The 24,298-nt window shown below is 34.8% G+C and overlaps 1 protein-coding gene across 1 annotated transcript in view; it reads left to right on the top strand.

Moving 5' to 3' along the window:
* Positions 1–24,298, top strand: part of LOC108545773 (fibroblast growth factor 17) — a 150,933-nt gene that overhangs the window by 107,150 nt on the left and 19,485 nt on the right. Inside the window, exons 2-3 of the mRNA XM_017897555.1 lie at positions 13,360–13,405; positions 23,434–23,566. Of these exons, the coding sequence (XP_017753044.1) occupies positions 13,360–13,405; positions 23,434–23,566 (179 nt within the window). The remainder of the gene's footprint in view (positions 1–13,359; positions 13,406–23,433; positions 23,567–24,298) is intronic.

The following is a 24,298-nucleotide window of genomic DNA, read 5'->3' as shown; positions in this document are numbered from 1 at the left end:
AAAATGTCCAAATTCAAATCTAGATTATGAAATAGTTAGTTGAACATAAAAAGATAATAATAATAGAAACACAAATATTTAAATTTAATAGTAGAATATTAATAACTAAATTTAAAGAATTACAATTAAAGCAATCATAATGTAAATATGAGAAAGTTCAAATCCAAATTTGTATTATTACAAAATTTAACTAAACAAGCCAATAATAATAATAATACAAACAGAAGTACCTAAATTTCTAACTAAAATATAAATTGATAGACGAACGAAGAACTAAAACACACGTAAAACGATAACAAATAGATAAAAATAAGAATATCCAAATCCCAAAGTAAATTTAAAATAAAAATAAAAATATATTGGCACAAAGAAAAATATTCAAATCCAAAATCAACTTATAAAATAAAAAAACACGAAACAAATCTCGCAAACAACCCTAATAATTTGCATAAAACTTTCTAATCTATTACACCGCGATTAGTTATCCCCAAATTCCTTATCTACGATTTAACCTTTAACCCTTTGAACTCGAAGAGCAACCTTCAGTCACCATTTAATAAAATTTTGAAGATGGATATTAATTAATATATCCAATTTAAGCTAATGCAACAATTTTCTAGGTATAGAAATAAAATAATTCTACGTGTTAATTATTATACGATTTTTATTTACTGCTAAAAAAAAGTATTGTCAGCTTTTTACCAAAAAATTTTCGAATTCTTACTCTTCCCTAGTCACAAAATTGTCACAAAATGAGTTAAATTTCTTCGTCGTAAATTAATTTCCACTTGAGAAGCGCCCTTCAGTCGCCATTTAATAAAATTTCGAAGATTGAAATTAATTAATATGTCAAATTTATATTGTATAGTTATTAGTATAGTTATTATATAGATATTATATAGTATTTACTACTTAAAAGAATGTCATCAGTTTTCTAACAAAAAATCTTCGAATCTCTACGCTTCTTTAGCCAAAAAATCGTCGAGTGCAAAGGGTGAAATATTTAAATTTCCTCATCGTATTAATCTTTTGCATTTGAGAGGCACTCTTCAGTCACAGTTTAATAAAATTTTTAACATGGATATTAATTAATATATCAAATTTAAGCTAATGCAACAATATGTAAGATATCGAAATCAAATAATTTTGCCCGTTAATTATTGTACCATTCTTTATTTATTTCTCAAAAACTTGTCGTCAACTTTATACCAAAAAATCTACGAGTTTCTACCCTTCTTTAGCCAAAAAATCTTCGAATTCCTACTCTTCTTTATCCAAAAAATCGTCTAGTGCAATAAGTTAAATTTCCTCATCGTATTAACCCTTTGCACTTGAGAGTCGCCTTTCATTCTCCATTTGATAAAATTTCGAAATTAATTAACCCTTTGCACTCGGTGATTATTTTCGTTACAGAGAAATAGCAATTCAAAGAATTCCTTTTTTTTTTCCTGCTGTACCATCGAGGATATTTTTGAAATGGTAAATAAGGATATTCGGGTATAAATTAAGACTTAAAATTATTTTATTTCGAAAATCCATGCAATCTTAGGTTATTTTAGGTTTGATATGTTAATTAACATGGATCTTCGAAATTTGATTAAACGGTGACTTAGGCTCACCTCTCGAGTGCAAAGGATTAATATATCAAATTTAAGCTAATGTAACAATATGCAAAATATCCAAATGAAATAATTTTGCCTGTTAATTATTATACGATTATTTATTTATTTCTCAAAAAAATGTCCGTTTTATACCAAAAAATTTTGGAATTCCTATTCTCATTTAGCCAAAAAATCAAGTATAAAGGATTAAATATTATATTTCCTTATCATATTAACCCTTTGCATTCGAGAGGCACCCTTCAGTCTCCACTCAATAAAATTTCGATGATGGATATTAATTAATATATCAAATTTAAGCTAATGCAACAGTATCTAAGATATCGAAATCAAATAATTATACCTGTTAATTATTATACCATTCTTTATTTATTTCTAAAAAAATGTCGTCCGTTTTATACCAAAAAATCTTCGAATTCCTACTCTCCTTTAGTCGAGAAAATTATCGAGTGCAAAGGGTTAAATATTTCCTCATACGCAATTTAGTAATGAATTCCAGTGGAATCCGTACGAGTATCGACAAATTTAACAAAGGCCACGGTGCGGGGAATTAACTTACCTGTCACATTTTCCACGCTCAGCAGCGAATCGCCGAGCATATCTATCGGGTCGGAAATTGAGTCTGCGGGGTGATTTGTGGTGGGCCTTTAGGGGTGAAATTTATAGAAGTTCGATCGCCGTTCGTGAGGGCTGCGGACGGGGCGCATCGACGTAACGATCGGTCACGATTCACCGCCACCTTCACGGATTCATTGACACGCGTGATTTGTCGCGACGTGCCACGCTTATTTAAGAAACAGTCCGGGGCTAGCCATTGTCGACGTCGAAGCCAGGTGACTTTTTCGTGGCCCGAACGGCCGCCATCCGTGCGAGTCGGCTCGTGCTCGGGTCACTAGGAAGGTAGTAAATTTCGTGGTTTCTTCAATGGAGACGTCCGTGTTTTTCTTCGCTTTTCCATACCTCTGGGGGCTTTCGTGGCGATCAATTTGTCAGGGGAAATATATGTGCCACTAAACTACGTAATATCGAGGTGTAATAAATAAATTGAAACGTGACGAATTATTTATTAACGCAACCAGCCACGTGCTTATTTATGGCGAATTCGACGTTTCCGAGGTACGGGAAACTAGGAAATAATTTTTCAATGTTCCCGTGACAAAATTCACGTTGATAGCAATTTCTTTGTAACACTTACGTTATAATTAATAAAAGACAAATTTGTGAATGTTTCCGTGACAGAATTCACGTTGATACCATTTCGCGACGTAAATTTACGTGTATAGCAATTTTTCTGTTGTAACACTTACGTTATAATTAATAAAAGACAAATTTGTGAACTTTTCCGTGACAAAATTCGCGTTGATAGCAATTTCTCTGTAACACTTATATTATAATTAATAAAAGACAAAGTTGTGAACGTTTCCGTGACGAAATTCACGTTGATACCATTTCGTGACGTAAATTTACGTGTATAGCAATTTCTCTGTAACACTTACGTTATAATTAATAAAAGACAAATTTGTGAACGTTTCCGTGACAAACTTCACGTTGATACCATTTCGCAAGGTAAATTTACGCGTATAGAAATTTCTCTGTAACCCTACTTACGTTGTAATTAATGAAACACAAATTTGTTAATTAGTAAAATTTATTTGTGTTTTAACAGTTTGAGTATTGAGAAATTCAGAACTTCGCGTTGATACCATTTCGCGACGTAAATTTGCGCATACAACAATATCCCTGTAACCCTACTTACGTTGTAATTAATGAAAGACAAATTTGTCAATTACTAAAATTTATTTATGTTTCAACAGTTTGATTATTGAGAAATTAAAAACGTCTTTTTGAACATTCTTCTTTTACGACCCTCGTCGTCAGAGCAATTAACAAAATATAATTGTAATGGAAGGAAACAAGTTACGTAATCACTTTTGTCACGCTAATCACTTCCATAAATAGAATAAATTCTCAATTGCAAATTTGCTGACACTGAATACGCTAAGCGCCAGAGATAAGGTTACCATTTCCGCCATAAGAGGTTAAGGACATGTCTGTAGCCATTCCTCATTTCTACACCTGTCATGATAAGAATTCGCTAAAAAATATAGTAAAAGTTAATCAAAATTTCTATAATGCTATAGACATCGTCCTAAACTGAATAAATTATAAACAAATTTACCGATACTTAACGTTAAACGTTAGAAATAGGGTTACACTGAACCCTAGGGTTACTATCTTCTCCATCATCCATGTTATAAAATATATACCAAAAATACAAGGATGACCGAACACTATCAAATAATAAACCAAAAATAAATTAAATAAATTATAAACAAATTTACCGATACTAAACGTCAAATGTTAGAAATAGGGTTACACTGAGCCCTAGGGTTACTATCTTCTCCATCATCCATGTTATAAAATATATACCAAAAATACAAGGATGACCGAACACTATCAAATAATAAACCAAAAATAAATTAAATAAATTATAAACAAATTTACCGATACTAAACGTCAAATGTTAGAAATAGGGTTACACTGAGCCCTAGGGTTACCATCTTCTCTTCATTATCAATGTTATATAAAGTATATACCAAAAGTACAAGGATGACCGAACACTATCAAATAATAAACAAAAAATAAGCTAAATAAATTATAAACAAATTTACCAATATTAAATGTCAAACGTTAGAAATAGGGTTACACTGAATCCTAAAGTTACCATCTTCTCCATCATCCATGTTATAACATATGTATACCAAAAATACAAGGATGACCGAACACGATCAAATAATAAACAAAAAATAAGCTGAATAAATTATAAATAAATTTACCGATACTAAACGTCAAATGTTAGAAATAGGGTTACACTGAATCCTAGGGTTACCATCTTCTCCATCATCCATGTTATAAAATATATACCAAAAATACAAGGATGACCGAACACGATCAAATAATAAACAAAAAATAAGCTAAATAAATTATAAACAAATTCACCGATACTAAACGTCGAACATATTAGAAATAGGGTTAACAACTTCTCCGTCATCAATGTTATATAAAATATATACCAAAAATACAAGGATGACCGAGCACAATCGAATAGTCTTTGATTAATCATATCAAAGTCCTAAAAGTCGTACTTAGGAGACATCAGTAACCTTAAGTATAAGACCGAGCGTGCAACTTTGAACCCACAGTCGATATCATAAGGAACACGCGGTTGATACTCGATTCGAGTGTTATCTTCGCGAGTTCATTAAACACCGTACGGTAACAGATCGAGCAGCGGCATCTCAGGAGAATGACCACCAAGACGACGTTGTTTGTCAGGGTGGATGAAAGAATCGTCATCCACGACATCCACGCGGGGCATTTAGCCGACAGGCGGTGTCCAGCTGAGAGCCATCGGCGTCGGGTCGGTAGCCGCGTTTTTCATCGACGAGTCGGGACCTATTCAAGTGTTGGCAGTTTTTCACGCGGCAGGCGACAAATATCCCCACTAAAATCCCCTTTAGATGAGTCCCCACGTGGCCGGGGATGTCATGCCGGATTGTACCCTCGGCAGCATTCATCGTGCTGATCTCGCGCCGGTGACAACAAACCGCGCGACTTGTGCTTCTTTTCCGGATCCTCCACCGTTCCATCGTCGTCTAGTCAAACGTCTCTCGCGACACTCGCGAATACAGTGCCATTGGACGCGAGTGATACGTATCGTAGACATACACACACACACACACCGTTTTCTAAATACAATTCGGCCAAATCCTTTGTGTCCTTCGCGTCCTTTGTCACGGTGTTGCCTGTCAATCTGCTAGTCGTAACTGGTCTAGTCATCGAGTTAAGATCTGCCAAGATCTGCCAAGATTTGCCAAAGGTCTGCCAAGATCTGCCAAGATTTGTCAAGATTTGCCAAAGGTCTGCCAAGATTTGCCAAGATTTGCCAAAGATCTGCCAAGATTTGTCAAAGGTTTGCCAAGATCTGCCAAAATCTGTCAAGATTTGCTAAGATCTGCCAATATTTATCAAGATTTGCCAAAGGTCTGCCAAGATCTGCCAAGCTTTGTCAAGATTTGCCAAAGGTCTGCCAAGATTTGCCAAAGATCTGCCAAGATTTGTCAAAGGTCTGCCAAGATCTGCCAAAATCTGTCTCGTCCTTTGTCACGGTGTTGCCTGTCAATCTGCTAGTCGTAACTGGTCTAGTCATCGAGTTAAGATCTGCCAAGATCTGCCAAGATTTGCCAAAGGTCTGCCAAGATCTGCCAAGATTTGTCAAGATTTGCCAAAGGTCTGCCAAGATTTGCCAAGATTTGCCAAAGATCTGCCAAGATTTGTCAAAGGTTTGCCAAGATCTGCCAAAATCTGTCAAGATTTGCTAAGATCTGCCAATATTTATCAAGATTTGCCAAAGATCTGCCAAGCTTTGTCAAGATTTGCCAAAGGTCTGTCAAGATCTGCCAAGATTTGTCAAGATTTGCCAAAGATCTGCCAAGATTTGTCAAAGGTCTGCCAAGATCTGCCAAAATCTGTTAAGATTTGCTAAGATCTGCCAATATTTGTCAAGATTTGCCAAAGGTCTGCCAAGATCTGCCAAGATTTTTCCAAATTTGCTAAGATCTGCCAAGATCTGTCAAAATTTTCCCAGATTTGCTAAAATCTGCCAAGATCTGCCAAGATTTTCCAAGCTCTGTCAAGTCCCAGGACCTGGTCCATCCGTTTTAATCCCACATTGGATGATCGTGGATCGTTGTTCGATAACGAGCCAGAGATACGAACAGTTTTACCCGAAAGCACCTCGAACGTAGTCCATTACGTCAGCGTTACGAGGCGATTGACATCGATACGACGTAATCCTGGCTAATCCGGGCAGATTCGTAAAGAATCTCGACACGTAGCCTCGCTCATAGAGGAATTCCTTTAGACATCGCCGAATTTATATACCTTTTACGAAGCAGTCGCGCGGGCATTCAATATCTCTGTGCCTCCGCGAAGATTTGCCGTAGTGACGTAGCTCTGCCGTCGGTTTCCTGGGATTCCGATTAAACTTTCTGTGCTCTGGAACGCTTGTTATTCCACGTTTTCATTCCACGTTTCGTTCATCGGCCGCATCTCGCACGCGTGAAATTTATTGCCTGTAAATCGCGTCGAGTCGCCCGTGAATCTGATAAAGAGATAATTGATCAGTGATGTCCCGGGTAGACGATTAAACGCGCGATTAAAGGGAAATATTTCAGTCTTTGTGTCGGATCAGTGTCACGATTCTTCTTACTTAGTGCATGGATTGAGATGACACTTCAAACTGCTGACGCGCAGATATGTTTAAGGCGATTTGGTGAGTTATGACAGATTTAATGACATGTTCCAGCAGAGTAGAAAATATTGCCTGGATTAGTCTGTTATTAGAAGGGTTATTTATATTCAACTGATACATTCTATGCTGCTAATGATTTCTTTTCACGAAATATTTTCGCTCGACACATGTGAAGAGTTCTTATGTTCACATTTTACGAAATCACAGAAATTTTGAACATTTGTCGAATAAATAAAAATTACGAGTTATAGTGTATCAAATTTGTTATCTTACCTATTGAAAATCTTGAATGATCTTGAAAGATCCTCAAGAAGATTGTAATAATTTTCTAAATCTTTTATAATCGTTTAATTATAAATTAAGCTTAACGCATTGAGGAAATTTAACCTAGCTATTGCAAGCTAGCTATTTTAACTAATAACCTAGCTATTGCAACCACTATGTTTACTATTTACGTCTAATGCATATTTTATGACAGATGTTACTCATTATATCGAATTTTTATCAATTTAACGCAAATAAGTTGGTACAAGTTTTCCAACATCTTACAATTAAGTATGATCTCAAAAATATTAGAAGAATAATTTTTGTAATAGTTATTTAAACAATTTATCGAGTTATCGGCGGAAATTATTTTTGTAACAAATTTCACGAAAAATTGAACGCACAGCGTGGAAATATAACCATTGCTTGATAAAAACATTGAATGGCATGTCTCGAATCTCGTGACGTACGTCATGGAAGTCTTCGTAATGGCGGAATCGCCCTGAAGACCCACCTTTGCGTTCGGCCTCGATGACTCTCCTCGTCGATACTAGAAATACTGGAAATACTGGATTTTTCACGGAGAGCATGCCTGCTGTTTATTGCGACTGGTGCCACATAGTCTACGCTGTTAGAAATTTTCCTTAGCGTCCTTTCCCCTCCAACCCTAACCTCTACCGGCCACCAATCAAACGTCGCGGTTTTAACATTTTCTCCGTTACGTAACGACTGCTGAGAAATTTCAATATTAATGTGTCCCACACCTCTCGATGCCACGGATACCATCCTGTCGAAGTATGACGAGGTGTATTCCTCTGCTCGTCTTGATCCATGGTCATTAGCGTAATGGTTAATTCGCACTGTCAGCGAAACCTAACCGTGACTAAGTTTGCAATTATGCGAGCCGATATCGCGACAAATAGAAAACTTGGAAAGGTCTGTAACAGAAAATGGATAATATCGTACAAAACCGACAGAAATTATTATCACGTGTACAACTCGCGTTCGTTTCATTTCAAAGAACGCCGAAAATGTATACAAACGTGTTCGTTAACCTCATACTCGTTCATTCATATCGTGTTCATTGAAAGATTTTCTTATAAACAGCCGGATTTGCAAAATAATTATTTCGTAAGCGACTTCGTAAATTTTCGTCAGCATTGTTTTAATCGCGCGCGCCGATTTCGGCTGTTTCGCGCCGCAGTCGCGATAAAAGTGAGGTTATGTACGCAGTCACGGTCGGCCCGTCGTATTTTTAAAACACCTCCAACGTGTCTTCGCGATTTCGCTTGGTATTAATTAACTTTTGGCAGTCTCTTACGCGCGAGATGCGCGCTTTCTGTACGACGAGTATCCGTGTGTAGTTTCAGCGGCATTCGTAGTGGTGTAATTAAACCACGAAACTTGAGTCGACATCGTTCGCCGTGCGACGCTGCACATTGTGACTCGATGTATATCGTACCGAATGCCCGATGATAAATGTACGAAAGCATCGCGTGAATTTTATGTCACTATCGAATCGTGTATCTTCTTTCTCAACGTAAACGAGTCTTAATAAAAGATCTTAATCACCGCGTACCGCGTACGTGAGCACGAGCACACACTGTCTTCCAGTTGCATCTCTGTAACGGTATATTTCCAAACTGCAAATTCTACGAATAAAAATAAAAATATTCCCATATATCAAAGTTTGATATATTCCCTATATTAATATTTTTGAACGTGATATACTACGTAATCGTACTTATGGTTAATTATCGATTTGTCGATACTTTGGGCATAAAACGTGTAAATATAGATAGGCTTTCTAAGAGAAAAAATTTACTGTGAAAAGTATGAAAATTATAATAAGGTTCTATATTAATACGAAATTTTAAATGCGATATACTACGAAATCGTAATTATTATTGCCGATTTATCAATACTTTCAGCATAGAACGTGTGAACATAGATAGGCTTTCTAAGAGAAAAAAATTACTATGAAAAGTATGAAAATTATAATAAGGTTCTATATTAATACGAAATTTTAAACGCGATACACTACAAAATCGTAATTATTATTGCCGATTTATCAATACTTTAGGCATAGAACGTGTAAACCTAGATAGGTTTTCTAGGGGAAAAAAATTACAAAGAAAAATTTGAAAATTATAATAACGTTGTATAATAGTAGGAAATGTTAAATACGATATACTACAAAATCGTAATTATTATTGCCGATTTATCAACACTTTCGGCATAGAACGTGTAAACTTAGATAGGACTTCTAGGGGAAAAAAATTACCAAGAAAAATTTGAAAATTATAATAACGTTGTATATTAGTACGAAATGTTAAATACGATATACTACAAAATCGTACTTATCGTTAGTCGAGTTATCAATACTTCGGGCATAGAACGTGTGAACATAGATAGGCTTTCTAGAGGAAAAAAATTATTGTGAAAAATATGAAAATTATAATGACGTTGTATATTAGTATGAAATGTTAAATGCTTTATACTACAAAATCGTAATTATTATTAACCGATTTATCAATACTTTCGGCATAGAACGTGTAAACATAGATAGGCTTTCTAGGCAAAGAATAATTAAAAAGAAAAATAGGAAAATTATACAAAGTCTGTCTTTACTCAAAATTAGTTTGCGACGTTGCCGACGTTATCGAGCAATTCTCACTGCCATAATACCGAAATGACAAGGCAATGTCTGACATCGCGCGATCGAAGAGTAAGTTGCGAAGAGAATGAAATTACGTCGTGTGGAGAGGTAATAGTTTGCCGGAGAGTCCGATAGAGGGGTTTACTGTCGTTTTCTACGAAGATTCAGTTGACGCGGGGAAAATAAAGTAAACGGTTTAAGAGCATTGGCGTGGCAACGGAATTCCACGGAGCGCATCGTTGTAACAAGGTAGGCGGGATGATGCGAACGAAAGGAACGGTTCCACCCCGCGGCTCCGCCAGCGAGCCAATAACCCAGGCGAATTAAAGTGAACGGATAATGAACGTTCGCGACGTCATTGCTGCCGCCGGTGCTGCTGGTCACCTGTGTTCTGTAACACGAGATGCATTCGCATTACGCAACCCGTTGCAGCGGCTCACCACATGTATCTCGTACGCAACTGGGTTATTATTTACAACCCGCGGCGCTCTTCGGCGCTACTTTTAATACCCGCGTTTCCCCGTTTCCCCATTTCGTCGCCATAAATCCGCGACGCTAGAATGAAACAACGTCCCCGATACGACGCTTTGATTCCGCGCGCGAATTAACGGGCCGTTGTAAACACGGACTGTTTCAGGGCACTGATCAACGAGAAAGTTTATAGACTGTGGAAAGTGAAACCAGCTTCTTTGCTAAACCGATAACGCGGCCATTCATGCGAAATTACACGGCGTTTCCGGGTGATCGTGTGTTTACTCTCTTCTTGAGATTTGCATCCAGCCGGACGAAATATTAAAAGAATTAGGAGTTAGGAAGATCGTAGTGGACGAAACTTGGTAGAAACTTGGAAATTATTTTTGTACATCCAATTCTGTTTTTACACGAACTTCTTTTACACGATTTTGATTTAACACGAATTAGGACAAAAATTTAATTCTCTTTTTACACGACTTATTTTGATTTAACACGATCGACCCAAATTTTTGGCCTAGCCAAAACACAAACACAACGATTAATTACCGAATTCGTTCTTAAATCCACTGAAACATCGGCACCACAGGAGGCTAGTCCTAATTTTGTTCAAGAGATTACAGAAAGAATTTCACCAATGGAGCACGAAGACGATAACCAAGACATTTCTAGCGATAGCAGTAATATTGCAGTCTTACGCAAACGTATGCGTTTATTGTCAGAAAGTGATAACGAATAAAATCTTTTTACGTGTAACTCATATTATCTTGCCTAATTTTTGTGTGCATGAATTAGTGACATGTTTCTTTCCTTTTTAAATGATAATTTACTTTGTACGATACATGTGCAATCTTTATGAAATAAAATGTTTAAGATCCTAGCATGAAAACTCATGGTTTATTGTATTATTTTTGTCGATTTCTTGGGACTGGAACCAATCTTCTATTTTTCCATAGATGCGATATATTTTTTTACACGAATTTGTTTTACACGTATTCTTCGGGAACGTATCTATGGTGTAAGAACAGAATTAGGTGTATTCTTGTTTGGTTCTTGCTACCTCGTGAGATTCTAGAGAATAACAATTATTATTTATTATTATTTTGGGTATAGTTACTTATTCCGTTAAAATTAATAATTTTATTGATTATTGTCATTGTAGTATCATCGAAATAAATTATTTTACCGTATATAAGCATAATTAGTAATAGGGAAATTAATTTTTATTAGTTTAATCTGCTAATGGAGGAACAGAGAGAAATTTATTTAACGGTAGAATTATCAAATCAGATTTATCAAAAGAAATATAGTTAAAATTAATATTGACTACCTTGAAGTAGAAATATAATTACATATCTACACTTATTTTCAATATATCGTTTCAATTGCTATTATATAAAGTGTCGTTACGAGTATAATAATCGTGGTGGACGAAACTTGGTATAAACTTTGTATTCTTGTTTGGTTCTTGCTACCCTATGAAATTCTGAAGAGTAACAATCTGAATCATTATTTTAAGTATTGTTATTTATTCTGTTACTTTCAGACTTTCTTATTTGGAAAATTAATAATTTTATTGATCATTGTCATTGCAATGTCTGAATAAATTATTTCAATATATGTAAGCATAATTAGTAACGAGAAAATCAATTTTTATTAGTTTAACCCACTAGTGGAGGAACAATAAGATACATTTAACCGTAAAATTGCTATTTATTTATAAAATATTTATAAAAGAAATGTAGTTACATAAACATATTTATTTCCATCGTATTAATTTAATTAGACACACATTATGTCGTCCATAACCTAAAATTTGTACCCCTGGTTAAAATCGTCTAGGATTACCAAATCAGTCCAAACAATTGGTTTCATATTTCTTGAAGTTATACGATTGTTTTTTCTAAAATTGATATTAACTATCTTAAAATAAAAATATAATTACATATCCATCGTACCATTTTAATTATTATTATATATTACATTTAAGTTTCCATCGCAAGTTGATAATTTTAACGTTAATTATGTCGTCCATAACCTAAAATTCATACTCCCACTTGGGACAAACTATGTTTAATATTTATTGAGGTTATGTGGTTATTTCTGGCAAAATTAATATTCCCATTATACTATTCTACTTATCATTATACATTACATTTAAGTTCACGTCAAGTTCACGAGTCCATGATTTTAGCGCCAACCATATCGTCCATAACCTAAAATTTGTACTCTTATTTAACGTTGGGAAAAGAAATAAGCAATTCCGTAGTTCCAGGTGTCATTAACATAATGTACTGTGCATCGTAAAATCAGTGGAATGAGCATTCCCCGTTCTTTCTCCTTATACTCTTCAATTGCAACTGGTTCGAGTACACTACAACATTTTGTATGGAAATAAACGTTCCGTTACGCTAGAAAATCGTGTTCTTCGTGTACGCTGGCTTGGAAAGAGCTCGGCATTACCGTACACCCGTAATCCGATTAGCCGTGAGTTAATTATCCGACTATACTAGTTCATGGTGAAAAATAGGGAACATTCTCCGTCAAACGCAAATTAGAAAAGGAGATCACGCGGTGCAGCGTCTCGACGTTCTGTCAACCAAAGAAATATTATTACCATCTTGGAAAGAAGATAGAATCGTGAACCAGCTAGAGAGCACAATCTGTCCGGCGTAATTTGGTTCGACCACTAATTATCTCGTGTATGTTTTCCTTATCTGTCAGAAACGATCCACCGCATCCTGTGCTTTCAATTTGTACTGCTACTAATAGTAACCTCCGTCGGGTGGGGCCGTACACCGTAATCATGCGAAATTTATTTGCATACGATAAATCATGCAGAGATCGCGAACGATTAGGTTGCGTGCCACAAATTGAAATCCTGCAAACGTAACAGCGAATACCAGTCGCGAAACCTTTTTCTTCTACGCTTGCCTATGTACACGCAGCACGTGCAGTTCAAACGGTTTCTAGCCCTCTCGCGTCTGAATCCTGAAACCAATAATTAACGCGGGAATTCTCGTTTGTTCCAGGTTACCACAGCTTGCCGTTTTAGCGAAGATTTTGTGCCTCCTGATGGTAAGTGACATATTTATACGTTTAGTTTATCTATAATAAATTAAAAATTTATTTCCTGGTTATGTCACGTTATTATTATGCAATATTGGCATGATAATTACGTTATGTGATTACGTTCTATTATGGGAAATGTGAAGTTTAGGTTATAGAAGTTCAATAATTCAAAAATTATAAGTAAAGAATGATATAAGGGTGCCCCAAAATTCACGCAAGAAGCAATTTTGGTAGAAAACACAGGTTTTTAATTGAAAATTGTAAGTTTGAACATGCATTGTTTGTTCGTGTAGCGTTTCATTTTTAATAACCCTTAACTATCAGCTCTCACACTGTCTTTTTTTTCGTTGGCAACACTTTATCGCACAAATGGCGCCAAATTAAAATCTTACCTGAATTTTGAGACACCCTATATGTGAAAAGTATCAATGTAACATGTATATTAATTATATAAGTGGAAATCCATATTTTTCTATTTATTCAGTTCTATTTACTCATAAAAAGTTCAAAATTGGAAAGGCTCTCTTATATTATTCACAAAAAGAGTTAATAAATTGAAATATCGAAAATATTAAAATTTAATATCTCAAAAAATTATGAGTAAAAAATAAACTTTCTATATAGTTTATATAGTATCATAATATGTATATTAATTGCAAATATTAAGACTAGTAGTGTTTTATTTATTTAGTTCCATTTGTTCATAGAAAATCTTGTTAGGACACCCTTATATTACTAACAAAGAAAAATAATAATAACAATAATCATTAATTAAAATCTCATAAATAAAGTTTATAATTTAAATTATACTGCGTAGGTTTCCCACAAATGATTTTACATACTTGCAAATACTATAGCAAAATGTTGTTTGGCATATATATGATTGTATGGTGGTTATATGGAATTACATGTCACAATTTAGAAAGACTCTATAACAGTTTATTCGTTACTTACCTTGCAAAACATATAACTTAATTAATTATCAAAAGAAAATGAATAAAAGCAATTTTTATGTTCCAAAAAGTTATGTAATAAAATTTAACCAACTACTAATGAGAAGAATTCATGTTCAGAACATTAAATGACAATATATCGAAAATGAAAATACATAGCACATGACGTTTTTCCTCATAGCCACAAACATACAGGGTGTCCCTGAAAAATATATATAAAAGCAGGCATCAAATAATTCCTCATAAAAAACATATGTATAGAAATATGCAATAACTTTTCCTTGTATAAGCCTCAATTTTGAGAAAATCTAATTCGAAAATTCGTTTTATACTCTTTACAATTTTACAAGCACAACCTTATATAATATAACAAGGATGACAGTTTTAACAAATCCATAATTAAAATAACAAAATATAAGTGGGTATCAAATGTTTCCCCATAAGAAAATATGAATAAGAATATGCAATAACTTTTCTTTCTATAGGATTTAATTTTCGAGAAAATCAAATTTGAAAAATTCTTTTGTACTCCTTGTAATTTGACAAGCATAATTTTGTATATAACAAAATTGTTGGTTTTATAAGAACAACTCTGTAATTAAAATAATAAAATATCCTTGATAAAATATTTTCTTTTTTTCTTCAATATTGTATGAACAATATTCCTAAATGAGATGTTGTTAGTGGTGGATGAAATTTTAATAACAAGAAGAACAATTCTTTATTTAATTAGAAAGATTATAAAACACAAATATAACGTTTAAATATAATCAATTTCTCACAATTACTCAATCACAAGATTTCTCACTATTATAACACAATTGCAACTAACGTATCCGAAATCACTCGTTTTTTTCTTTCTTCTTCATACATTACATTGACATACACAATTCACACAACACCTCAATCATTTATAATAATAACTTGGATTCATTAGATATTGTAATCCCATGCATAATTGTTCCACTCATCCCAACACATATATACTTAAAAATCTATGTAACCACTACCACAGATGTGACAAATCCATATGTACAAAGTAATTGTTTAACGTCTATCTTCTCCTAAATTAAGCTCCAAACGAAAAAAGAGTGATTCTATATTTTCTCTCAAATATTTCTTTACACAGAGCCATCTGATACCCACGGTTGTGCATATCTTTCGGGAACACCCGGTAGTCGCCACGTTTACAGAAGACAAATGCGAAGCAGCGTAAAATAACATTTTACACTTGTGCTAGAAATCATTGCACACTAAATTACGCTTAAGACAGTTTTGAAGTATAGCAGCGCTAGCAGTGCTATCAATATTCCCGGGGCAAAAATCTGAACGGTAGGAATACGTAGCCGAAATATATCTGTATGTTATCTATGTATCCAGGAGAGATACGACCGTTCCAGTTCCCCACAATTACATTCAAAAAAGAATTCCCGCTGCCTCGAGTGTTTTCGCGTTATGTTCATAGTTTAAGGGAAATACGGCTGCCCCAGATACGTTGCTGCCTCTAACGAGCCGTGTAAAATTTGAACGAGGGCTTTGGCCACGTTCGTGCGGAATCCGTAAACTTGCATACTTATTCGACGGATACGTAAGCGGATACGTGCCAGGTCTTTGTATAGGATCGGTGACTAGGTCAGATCGGAGATACTCGTTGCACGAAGAGGCCAAGCTTCGGCAGAATCGCGTGCTAAAAGTCGATCTAGGGCTTTGCGAATCGGCAGTTGCGTTCGTACACGCGCCTACCGCGGCCCGGTGATCGATGCTGCGTAGTTACCCCACGCGTCCGCGGGAGGGCAACCCCGAGTTATTCGCAGTCTTGCTCGTCCACTCGGACTCTTTGTCTCGATTCGGTAGCCTTGCGCGAACCACGCGATCCAACGCGTGTGTACACATTTTCGCAGTAGCCGTATTTACCCTGCAATTTGGGTCTCCATTTCGCACGAAACGAGGCTATCTACATCTGTTCTCGTTTTAATGCTCTGTTTCTAGGCCCGAGCGCCGCGTTCAACTATGCAGCCAACTTTTCTTTCCATCCTTCCACCTTACAACTTTCGTACTTGAACTTCGGTCATCGTTTCAACTTTCAAGCCTGCTTTAGCGTCGTCGATAGGGGTCTTCGTGGCGCAAGCAGACTTTGATAAATTTGATTGCTTTATTAATTGAGCTCGTCGGCAGCTATTAACGAGCATCGATAACGGGTGAAAGAGTCAATTAATTATCGGAATTATCTCCCAAATGTGAATTTATATTCTTGGGGTTATTAACGGTCTTCTTCGTGAATAGAGTGCGATAGGATATACAATTATTAATTTTGTTTATTATTATTATAAAATTGTTAAATTGCAATATAACGTTCTTCTTCGTGAATCGAGTGCGATAGGATATACAATTATTAATTTTATTTATTATTATAATAAAATTGTTAAATTGCAATTTTGAAGATGCAATATTGTTCGATCTCGTGACAATGGAATTGCGAATGAAATATTTTATTGTAGCTGTAATTATGGAAATATTATATTTTTAATTCTTGCAGTCTTACGTAAATTTATTCGATTTTACATTCTTTTGGTTAGTCGGGATAATGATTATTTCATAATGTAAACATAATTTACGTATAGTAGGTTCGACAATGAAACGTATATATGAAGAGTTATACGTAATTAGAGTTTATGGAGTATCGGTTTATGAGTTATTATATTTACGAGTCATTATGAAAGTGGCATAAGGAAATTCAAAAGAATTTATCTCTTATTTTGGGTAGCATTCATTAACATCGCAATAAGATAAAACTATTTTTAGCAAAATAACAAAACACTGAACTGTTAGGTCGATCTTGTTAGCAGCTTCGTCGAAATTAATTTTTTCTTAATTTAATATATTCAGAGTGTGAAATTTAAATATTTTGAAACGAAGTGTACGTCCAAAACTTTAAAATCACTTATTCGTTAACGAGGAACGTGCATGTTTTAATTGAAAAAATACGAATCGGTACTTAAGCTATTAAATATTTAATAAATTTTAGTAATACATAATATATATATATTTAAAAATAATAAAATAACATAAAATTATTATTTTCGTTAAAAATTGTCTTTTTTATTTAATAGAAAAATATTTATGGAACTTTGACAATTAGCTGTCTAATTAATTAACAATGCAGTGAAGAAAATTCCATAATTCGTAGAATAACTCGAAACATATATCAATCCAACAGAAACTCCATAAAATACTATTGTTTGAAGATACAAAGATCAGTCATGACAGCTTCGAAAAGACATTCGCTTTATTATTAAAAACAAGAAACAATAATTACACCGATCTTTATTTTTCTATTTTCCCATAAAGCATTTAAAATTTAAAAGTGATTGGAAACTTTTGAACGATAGTGTATATGACTTAGGCTACTTTCATAATCACCGACACATTCGTGGCTGGCTAATACAATTTAATATTTCCCATGATATTCCAAACACATTGCGCAACAAATCGGCGTGTAACTTAACCCTTTGCACTCGAATATTTTCTCTCTATAAAGAGACAACAATTCGAAGCTTTTCTTATATTTTCCTAAACTCGGAAATTATAATTATAAATATTATGCTGAAACAAAGAAAGAAAATCACTCATACTTCATTGCCTCATAACCATTACGTAATTACTTGACTTCTAAGGTATTAAAACAAACGTTGATTTAGTATTCAAGGGGTTAAATACGACGACCTGAATTGTAACATAATTGTAACCTAACCTAACATAACCTAACCTAATAAGAACCAAGTTTGGCGCGCAGTTCGGTTCAATATTGATTATGATCTACGATCGATAGTGTGGGTGGAATGAATAATATTATTTAAGACTTATTTAAAGAGTAACTCAAAAAATATTTTTAAGTTAAAATATTTAAATAATAAATTATATTAACCCTTTGCACTCGACGATTTTTTGGCTAGAGAAAAGTAAAAATTCAAAGATTGTGTACTAAAAAATTGACGATACCTTTTTGGGCAATAATTCGTGGGTAGAGTGCACAATAATATCTAAGAGCTTTTTACACAAGTGACTCACAAAATATATTTAAGTTAAACTATTGAAATAATAAAATCGGTGCATTCTTTCCAGAAGTTTCTTCTCTCTCACTCACTCTTAACCCTTTGCACTTAAAAGACGCCCCTGAGTCGCCATTTAATCAGATTCTAAAGATGGATGTTAATTAATATACCAAATTTACAATTACCCTACGATGTGTGGAATATCGAGGCAAAATAATTTTACGTCTTAATTTGCATACGATTTCTTACTTGCCGTTTTAAAAATATCGTCGATTTTATGGCAGAAAGTCTTCGAATTACTATTTTTTTGTAACGAAAAAATCGCAAAAATCGAGTGCAAAGGGTTAAAATTTATTTTAGCAAAGGGAGTATATACTGTAGTAACTAAGCTTTAAATATAAATTTATAATTATGAAACCAGAGATTAGATATATATATATATATGGAACTTAATATCTCTTCGATTTTAATTTTCTTCTTTTTGCTTTTAATGACACAGTATTGATATTACAAAGTCACTAGGATAGTAGAAATTTTCTATAAACTGAAATTACAAATTTCATCCCTCTTGGACCTATATTTTGTTCGATATAACACAGAATTTAACGTTACAAGGGCATTCATTCATATTATAAAAATTTTTCACATATCTACGTAAACTAAAATATTCAGAAATTTAACAAACCTTTATTCGATACGACAGAATATTATTATTATAAGGATATTCCTGTTAGAGGAATATCTAATTTCTCAGACAACTGTTTCATTCTGGCACATTCTTCTAAACATTTTTTCAAATATCATTACACGTTATAAAGGTAACCCTCCTACAACACGGCATCCTATAACACGGTTTCACTGTAACACGATTCATAAATTACGGGAACCCTCCTATAACACGTGTTGCAAGAAGATGTGGCCCTCTTCAGTTGAAATAGAAAACGTGCGTGAATCGTCAAAAAATGAAATTGGTGGCATATTAGAATTTGATAAATCAATCGTAGGTGAAGGTTTTGTGGATATGGCTATTGAGGACGTTCAAGATTTATTAATGGAGGAAGAAGTTGACGTAAGCGGATTTAATGGAAATGGCATCTGAAGCTGTAAATCAAATCGATTCCGAGGACACTGGCACTGATGAAGATTGTACAGTTAATAATTTAACATTAAAAAAATTACAAGAAGGCCTAAGCTTAGTTGAAAATCTCGAGTCATTTTTCTTGAATGCAAACCCTGAGAGAAGTCGAAAATTCAAAAGGGAGCTGCAAAACTGTTTAGCTCCATACCGAGAAATTTACAATGACCTGCCAAGAACCAGTAAGCAAAGTGAAATTACAGATCTTTTTGAGAGGCAAGAAGATGCAAGAACTTTAAATAAAGAAAAATGTTCTGAAAGTGAAGGCGATATCATTCCACCGAAAAAACGTTCTCGATTGATTATATTGAGCAGTGACGACGAAGAAATTTATTAAATTAAAGTTGCGTTAAATTAAAATAATATTTTTGTTTTGCGTTGTACATAAATTTATATTTTTAATAAAAATTAAGTTGTTTATGTAGAATTAAAAAAAATTTGCTTTTAATAAGTTTTCGGAACGTAACCCCTCTTTTTGTACTGGCTTTAGGTCTCATACAACACGGTTTCATACAACACGGAATTTTCTAGGAACCTATCTACCGTGTTATAGGAGGGTTACCTGTATTTATATCAGATATTGCAAAATTACAGGACAAATGAGTTTTTCTCGTTCAACCTCACTCACACTCGCACACATAAAACCAACACTCACGGATAGAAGTGGTGCCGAACGATAATGGACGATAACCGCGACAGGATTATTAGAATCGAATTTAAACGAAGTTTATGTATCCTCGATACCGGTTATGAGCAACGCAATAAACGGTTGGCCGGTGCAATAATTAATTAAACGACTGGTGGACTCGCGTCGATAAATTTAGACGTTTCTCGGTGACGCCGTTGCTGGAGACGTCGCTGCGGGCGCGCGGCGAAGAACTGTAACCTTGGCGCTAGAACGGTTAGAGGTTAGGTGCGAATTTAATGAATGATCGGCGCATAAAATGGCGAAGACGTTTCGCGTTTGGTATCGGCTGCATCGCGTGCTTCTTGCGAGACTTTTATTATTCAAATCCCAACCGCCGCTGCCTGACGTGTCCATCGTAATGGTGACGTGGAATTAATTAGAAAACCGATAGTTTATCGTTGCATATGCAACACTGCAATGCGGCTACGTGAAAATGCGTCTCGCGTGCAGCAACCTCGTTGTTAGAAAAACTTTTAACCACAGCCGTATGTTTAACGTTTAAAGGATACGAAAGCAACGGGTTCATAGTGGTCAGTCTTATCCATACTTTCAACCGTGGTCGGTTTCCAGGAGAAAATCAGCTAGTGTAAGGTCTTGTCGTGAGGTTCGGGTAAGACGTAAAAGTTGTAGACCAAAACCATTAAAAATACGAGTCTTAGCAGGTGGTAGAGTCAGTAGCCTGCGATCGTAATTTAATGTCAGTTGAGTTGCACCGGTTTGTTGTCAGTGAGTCACAATGTTGCGTATAATTTCCAAATGATTGCTGTTTTATTTATTTTCCTTAATCCTTTGCATTACAATAACGAATCTCACTAGTTATTCGTGTTAAAATCTCACGATTTTTTAAGCTACACTGTACCATAATTATATTTAACGTGTTTTAACAAATTTTGCACAAAATTCGAAGAATTTCTACAATTTTTATCTAATTTTATAGTGGGCGTAATAAACGTATAGTGGTTAATTAAATTTAAATATTATTCAATGTATTATTTTGTATAATTAAGTCGTACTGTAAGAGGTTAACACAATTATTGATCCTTTGCACTCCAAGAATATTTTTACTTCATCGATCGGCAACTCTAACACAGTTCTGCTGTGAGAAGTATTTTAGAGTAAAAAATTTTATTTTAGACAGAAAAATATTAAGAATATTTGTAAATTTATTCGTTATTCGGCTGTTTTGTCTTTCTTTCTTTTTATCAATGAGAAAGAATTCAAATAACCAATTCCTAGTTTCTATTGTCACCGCAGTGGCGCCACTGGAGTACGAAGGCTTAGGAACTTACGTGTCTCGTTAATTATGAAAGTGGTCTAAATCAAAAACCCATAGAAACAATTTTGTCGTTTATTTTGTGTCGTATTTATTTATATTACAATAAAGTATAGAATTCGTAGTTTCACCTAATTAAATTTTCGATTTATAATAAATTTGAAGCTCGGAACTTTCAATACTTATACTAAATATAATACTTTAATAATTTTAATTTATACCTGATATGCTATGTCAAATATAATTCTACGATGTTATACTTTGACAAACTTTGCACAATCACTGACATATATGAAATATATTATATTTTATACGAACATAATCGTTCAAACTACAAATAAAAGATGGATTAAACCGAAACGAGAGTGAAATAATACAGAATAGCAAATAGCCTCATGACATAAAATTATTGAAAAATATTATTCTAAAATTAGATTCTACGGATTTTATCTACAAACGAAGAGGCTTCGGATAATTAAATGAACATTATCTTCGTATTGAGATTGAACAAATGAAAGATAAATTGAACCAAAACGAGAGTGAAATAATACAGAATAGCAAATTACCTCGCGTCATAAAATTATTAAAAAATGTTATTCCAAAATTGGATTTTATTTTCAAATGAAGAGGCTTCGCATAATTAAACGAGCATTATCTTCGTATCGAAATTGAATAAATAAAAGGCCAATTGAACCAAAACGAGAGTGAAATAATACAGAATATCAAATAGCCTTGCGACATAAAATTATTAAAAAATGTTATTTGGAAATTGGATTTTATTTTCAAACGAAGAGGCTTCGAATAATTAAGCGAACATTATCTTCGTATCGAGATTGAACCAAAATGAGAGTGAAATAGTACAGAATATCAAATAGCCTTGTGACATAAAATTATTAAGAAATTTTATTCTAAAATTGGATTCTACGTATTTTATCCTCAAACGAAGAGGCTTCGAATAATTAAGCGAACATTATCTTCGTATCGAGATTGAAAGAGAAGTAGAAATATTTTACGACTCCTTACAAAGCATCGGGACGTCTACTTGGCCTGACAAGATCCGCCGTCATAACATTGTTACGGCGCCGTTCACGGAATAAAAGAAGTGTCAGATTCTACGACCATTAATGGACAGCTCGTGTCCGCTCGTTAACAAATCTTGCCGGTATACATCCCCCGTGGTCCCCGCTGTAACGACGTTCCCCTGTCTTCGATACCGTGTGCATTTTTATTCCAACCGCAGGCCGAACCGCAAAAAGGATGCGCGTGAACGACTCGACGAATGATTCGATGCCACGATATGTGAATCAGTCGTAAAAATGTTCTTGCCCGGCGTCGTGAAGGCGTTGCGACGTCTTTAACGATTTCGCGTTCGGTCGTCGAACTGGAAACATCCTTCGCGAATTCCTGCTTGTCCTTTTACTCTTATCGAAATACGAAGAATTGATCATCTATTTCGACGACGGTGCCGCTATCTGGCGGCCCTCGCGGCGAACCAAAATGGCCGATCCGCGCAGAGCGATAGGTTATGTACGCGCCTCTAACCTTAATGCAACGGGGTTATGGCGAAACGCTAAAATTTTAATGAACTTTCTACTTATATTTTTACGCGGCAGTGTAAACTCGGGATCCGTGCCGTGATAAAATCACTTACGATTATTACACCGATGTGTGGAATAAATTTCGAACGTCACTGCCGAGCACGGAACGGGTTCTGCATATCATTTCCATCGGATTGCTTAATAACTTTTTACGCTCGCAAAATAAACATTCGAGTTTGATCTCTTCTGTCGGCCCGAACGCGTCGCTGTTTTATAAGCTGTCTTAATCGAGAAGGAGAAAGAGGGAGAGACAGGAATCCCGATAACGTTGCCATTATAATTTACGGCTTGTTTTGACGAAACTTCATCGATACAAAATAATTTGTCGATTGCAGGTGGTGATGTGCGGGGCGGTGCCGGCAATGGTGCGCTCCGTGAGTCTCTACTCGACTTGCAGCAGCGGCAATGTTACCGTAATTGGCCGCTTGATCAACGCCACGGTACGCAATGATGAAAATGCCCCTTACCGTAAGTAAGATTCTAATTAATTACGCTACTCCGTCGGGAGATTAATCCTTTCCCACTTCGAACAAACCGATCGCTCCGCGAATCTTGTTTTCGCTTTGTCAGATCAAACATCGTGGATTTATCACTCCCATATGTACATACATCTGACGTAAACATCTATTGACGAGGTCTCCTAATATTTTACTTAACTTTTTCCAATATCTTCGAAAAATGATTGCAAGGGATTAAAATTAAGATCTTATATTTCAAAATTAACAGAGTTTCTTTGCGAAGTACAATCTTGGACTTCGTGTGTCGCATTTTTGTTGAGAAAGATTAACAATTTCCAGTATTACGAGCTAAAGGGTCTCCTAAAAATCCATTATTAATAATATTCGTAATTCAGGCTCTTCCTGTTATCTGAATTAACAGAAGTGAACAGGATTACGGTTAAGTATGAGTTTAACCTCTTAGGCACGGCTGAATTTTGCACAGGGCTGTTTCTCTTTACGATAGAGTTCAACGCGAATCACGCGTAAATGATACAGCACTGTAATGGACAATGCTGTTCTAAAAAATTATAAGCATACGGATCGGCATGTTCATCATCATTTAATTCAAACGGTGAGCGAGTGAGCCACTATAGTGGCGCATCGTGCCTATGAGGTTAATAAATATATAATAAATATGTAAATTTGTATGGATTAATTAAATAACAATTACTTTAAATATTACTAAACATTATAATCAATT

Source organism: Eufriesea mexicana, unplaced genomic scaffold (assembly GCF_001483705.2).
Source record: "Eufriesea mexicana isolate 0111107269 unplaced genomic scaffold, ASM148370v2 scaffold555, whole genome shotgun sequence".
Classification (NCBI taxonomy): domain Eukaryota; kingdom Metazoa; phylum Arthropoda; class Insecta; order Hymenoptera; family Apidae; genus Eufriesea; species Eufriesea mexicana.
This window is presented reverse-complemented; position numbering and strand designations above follow the sequence as displayed.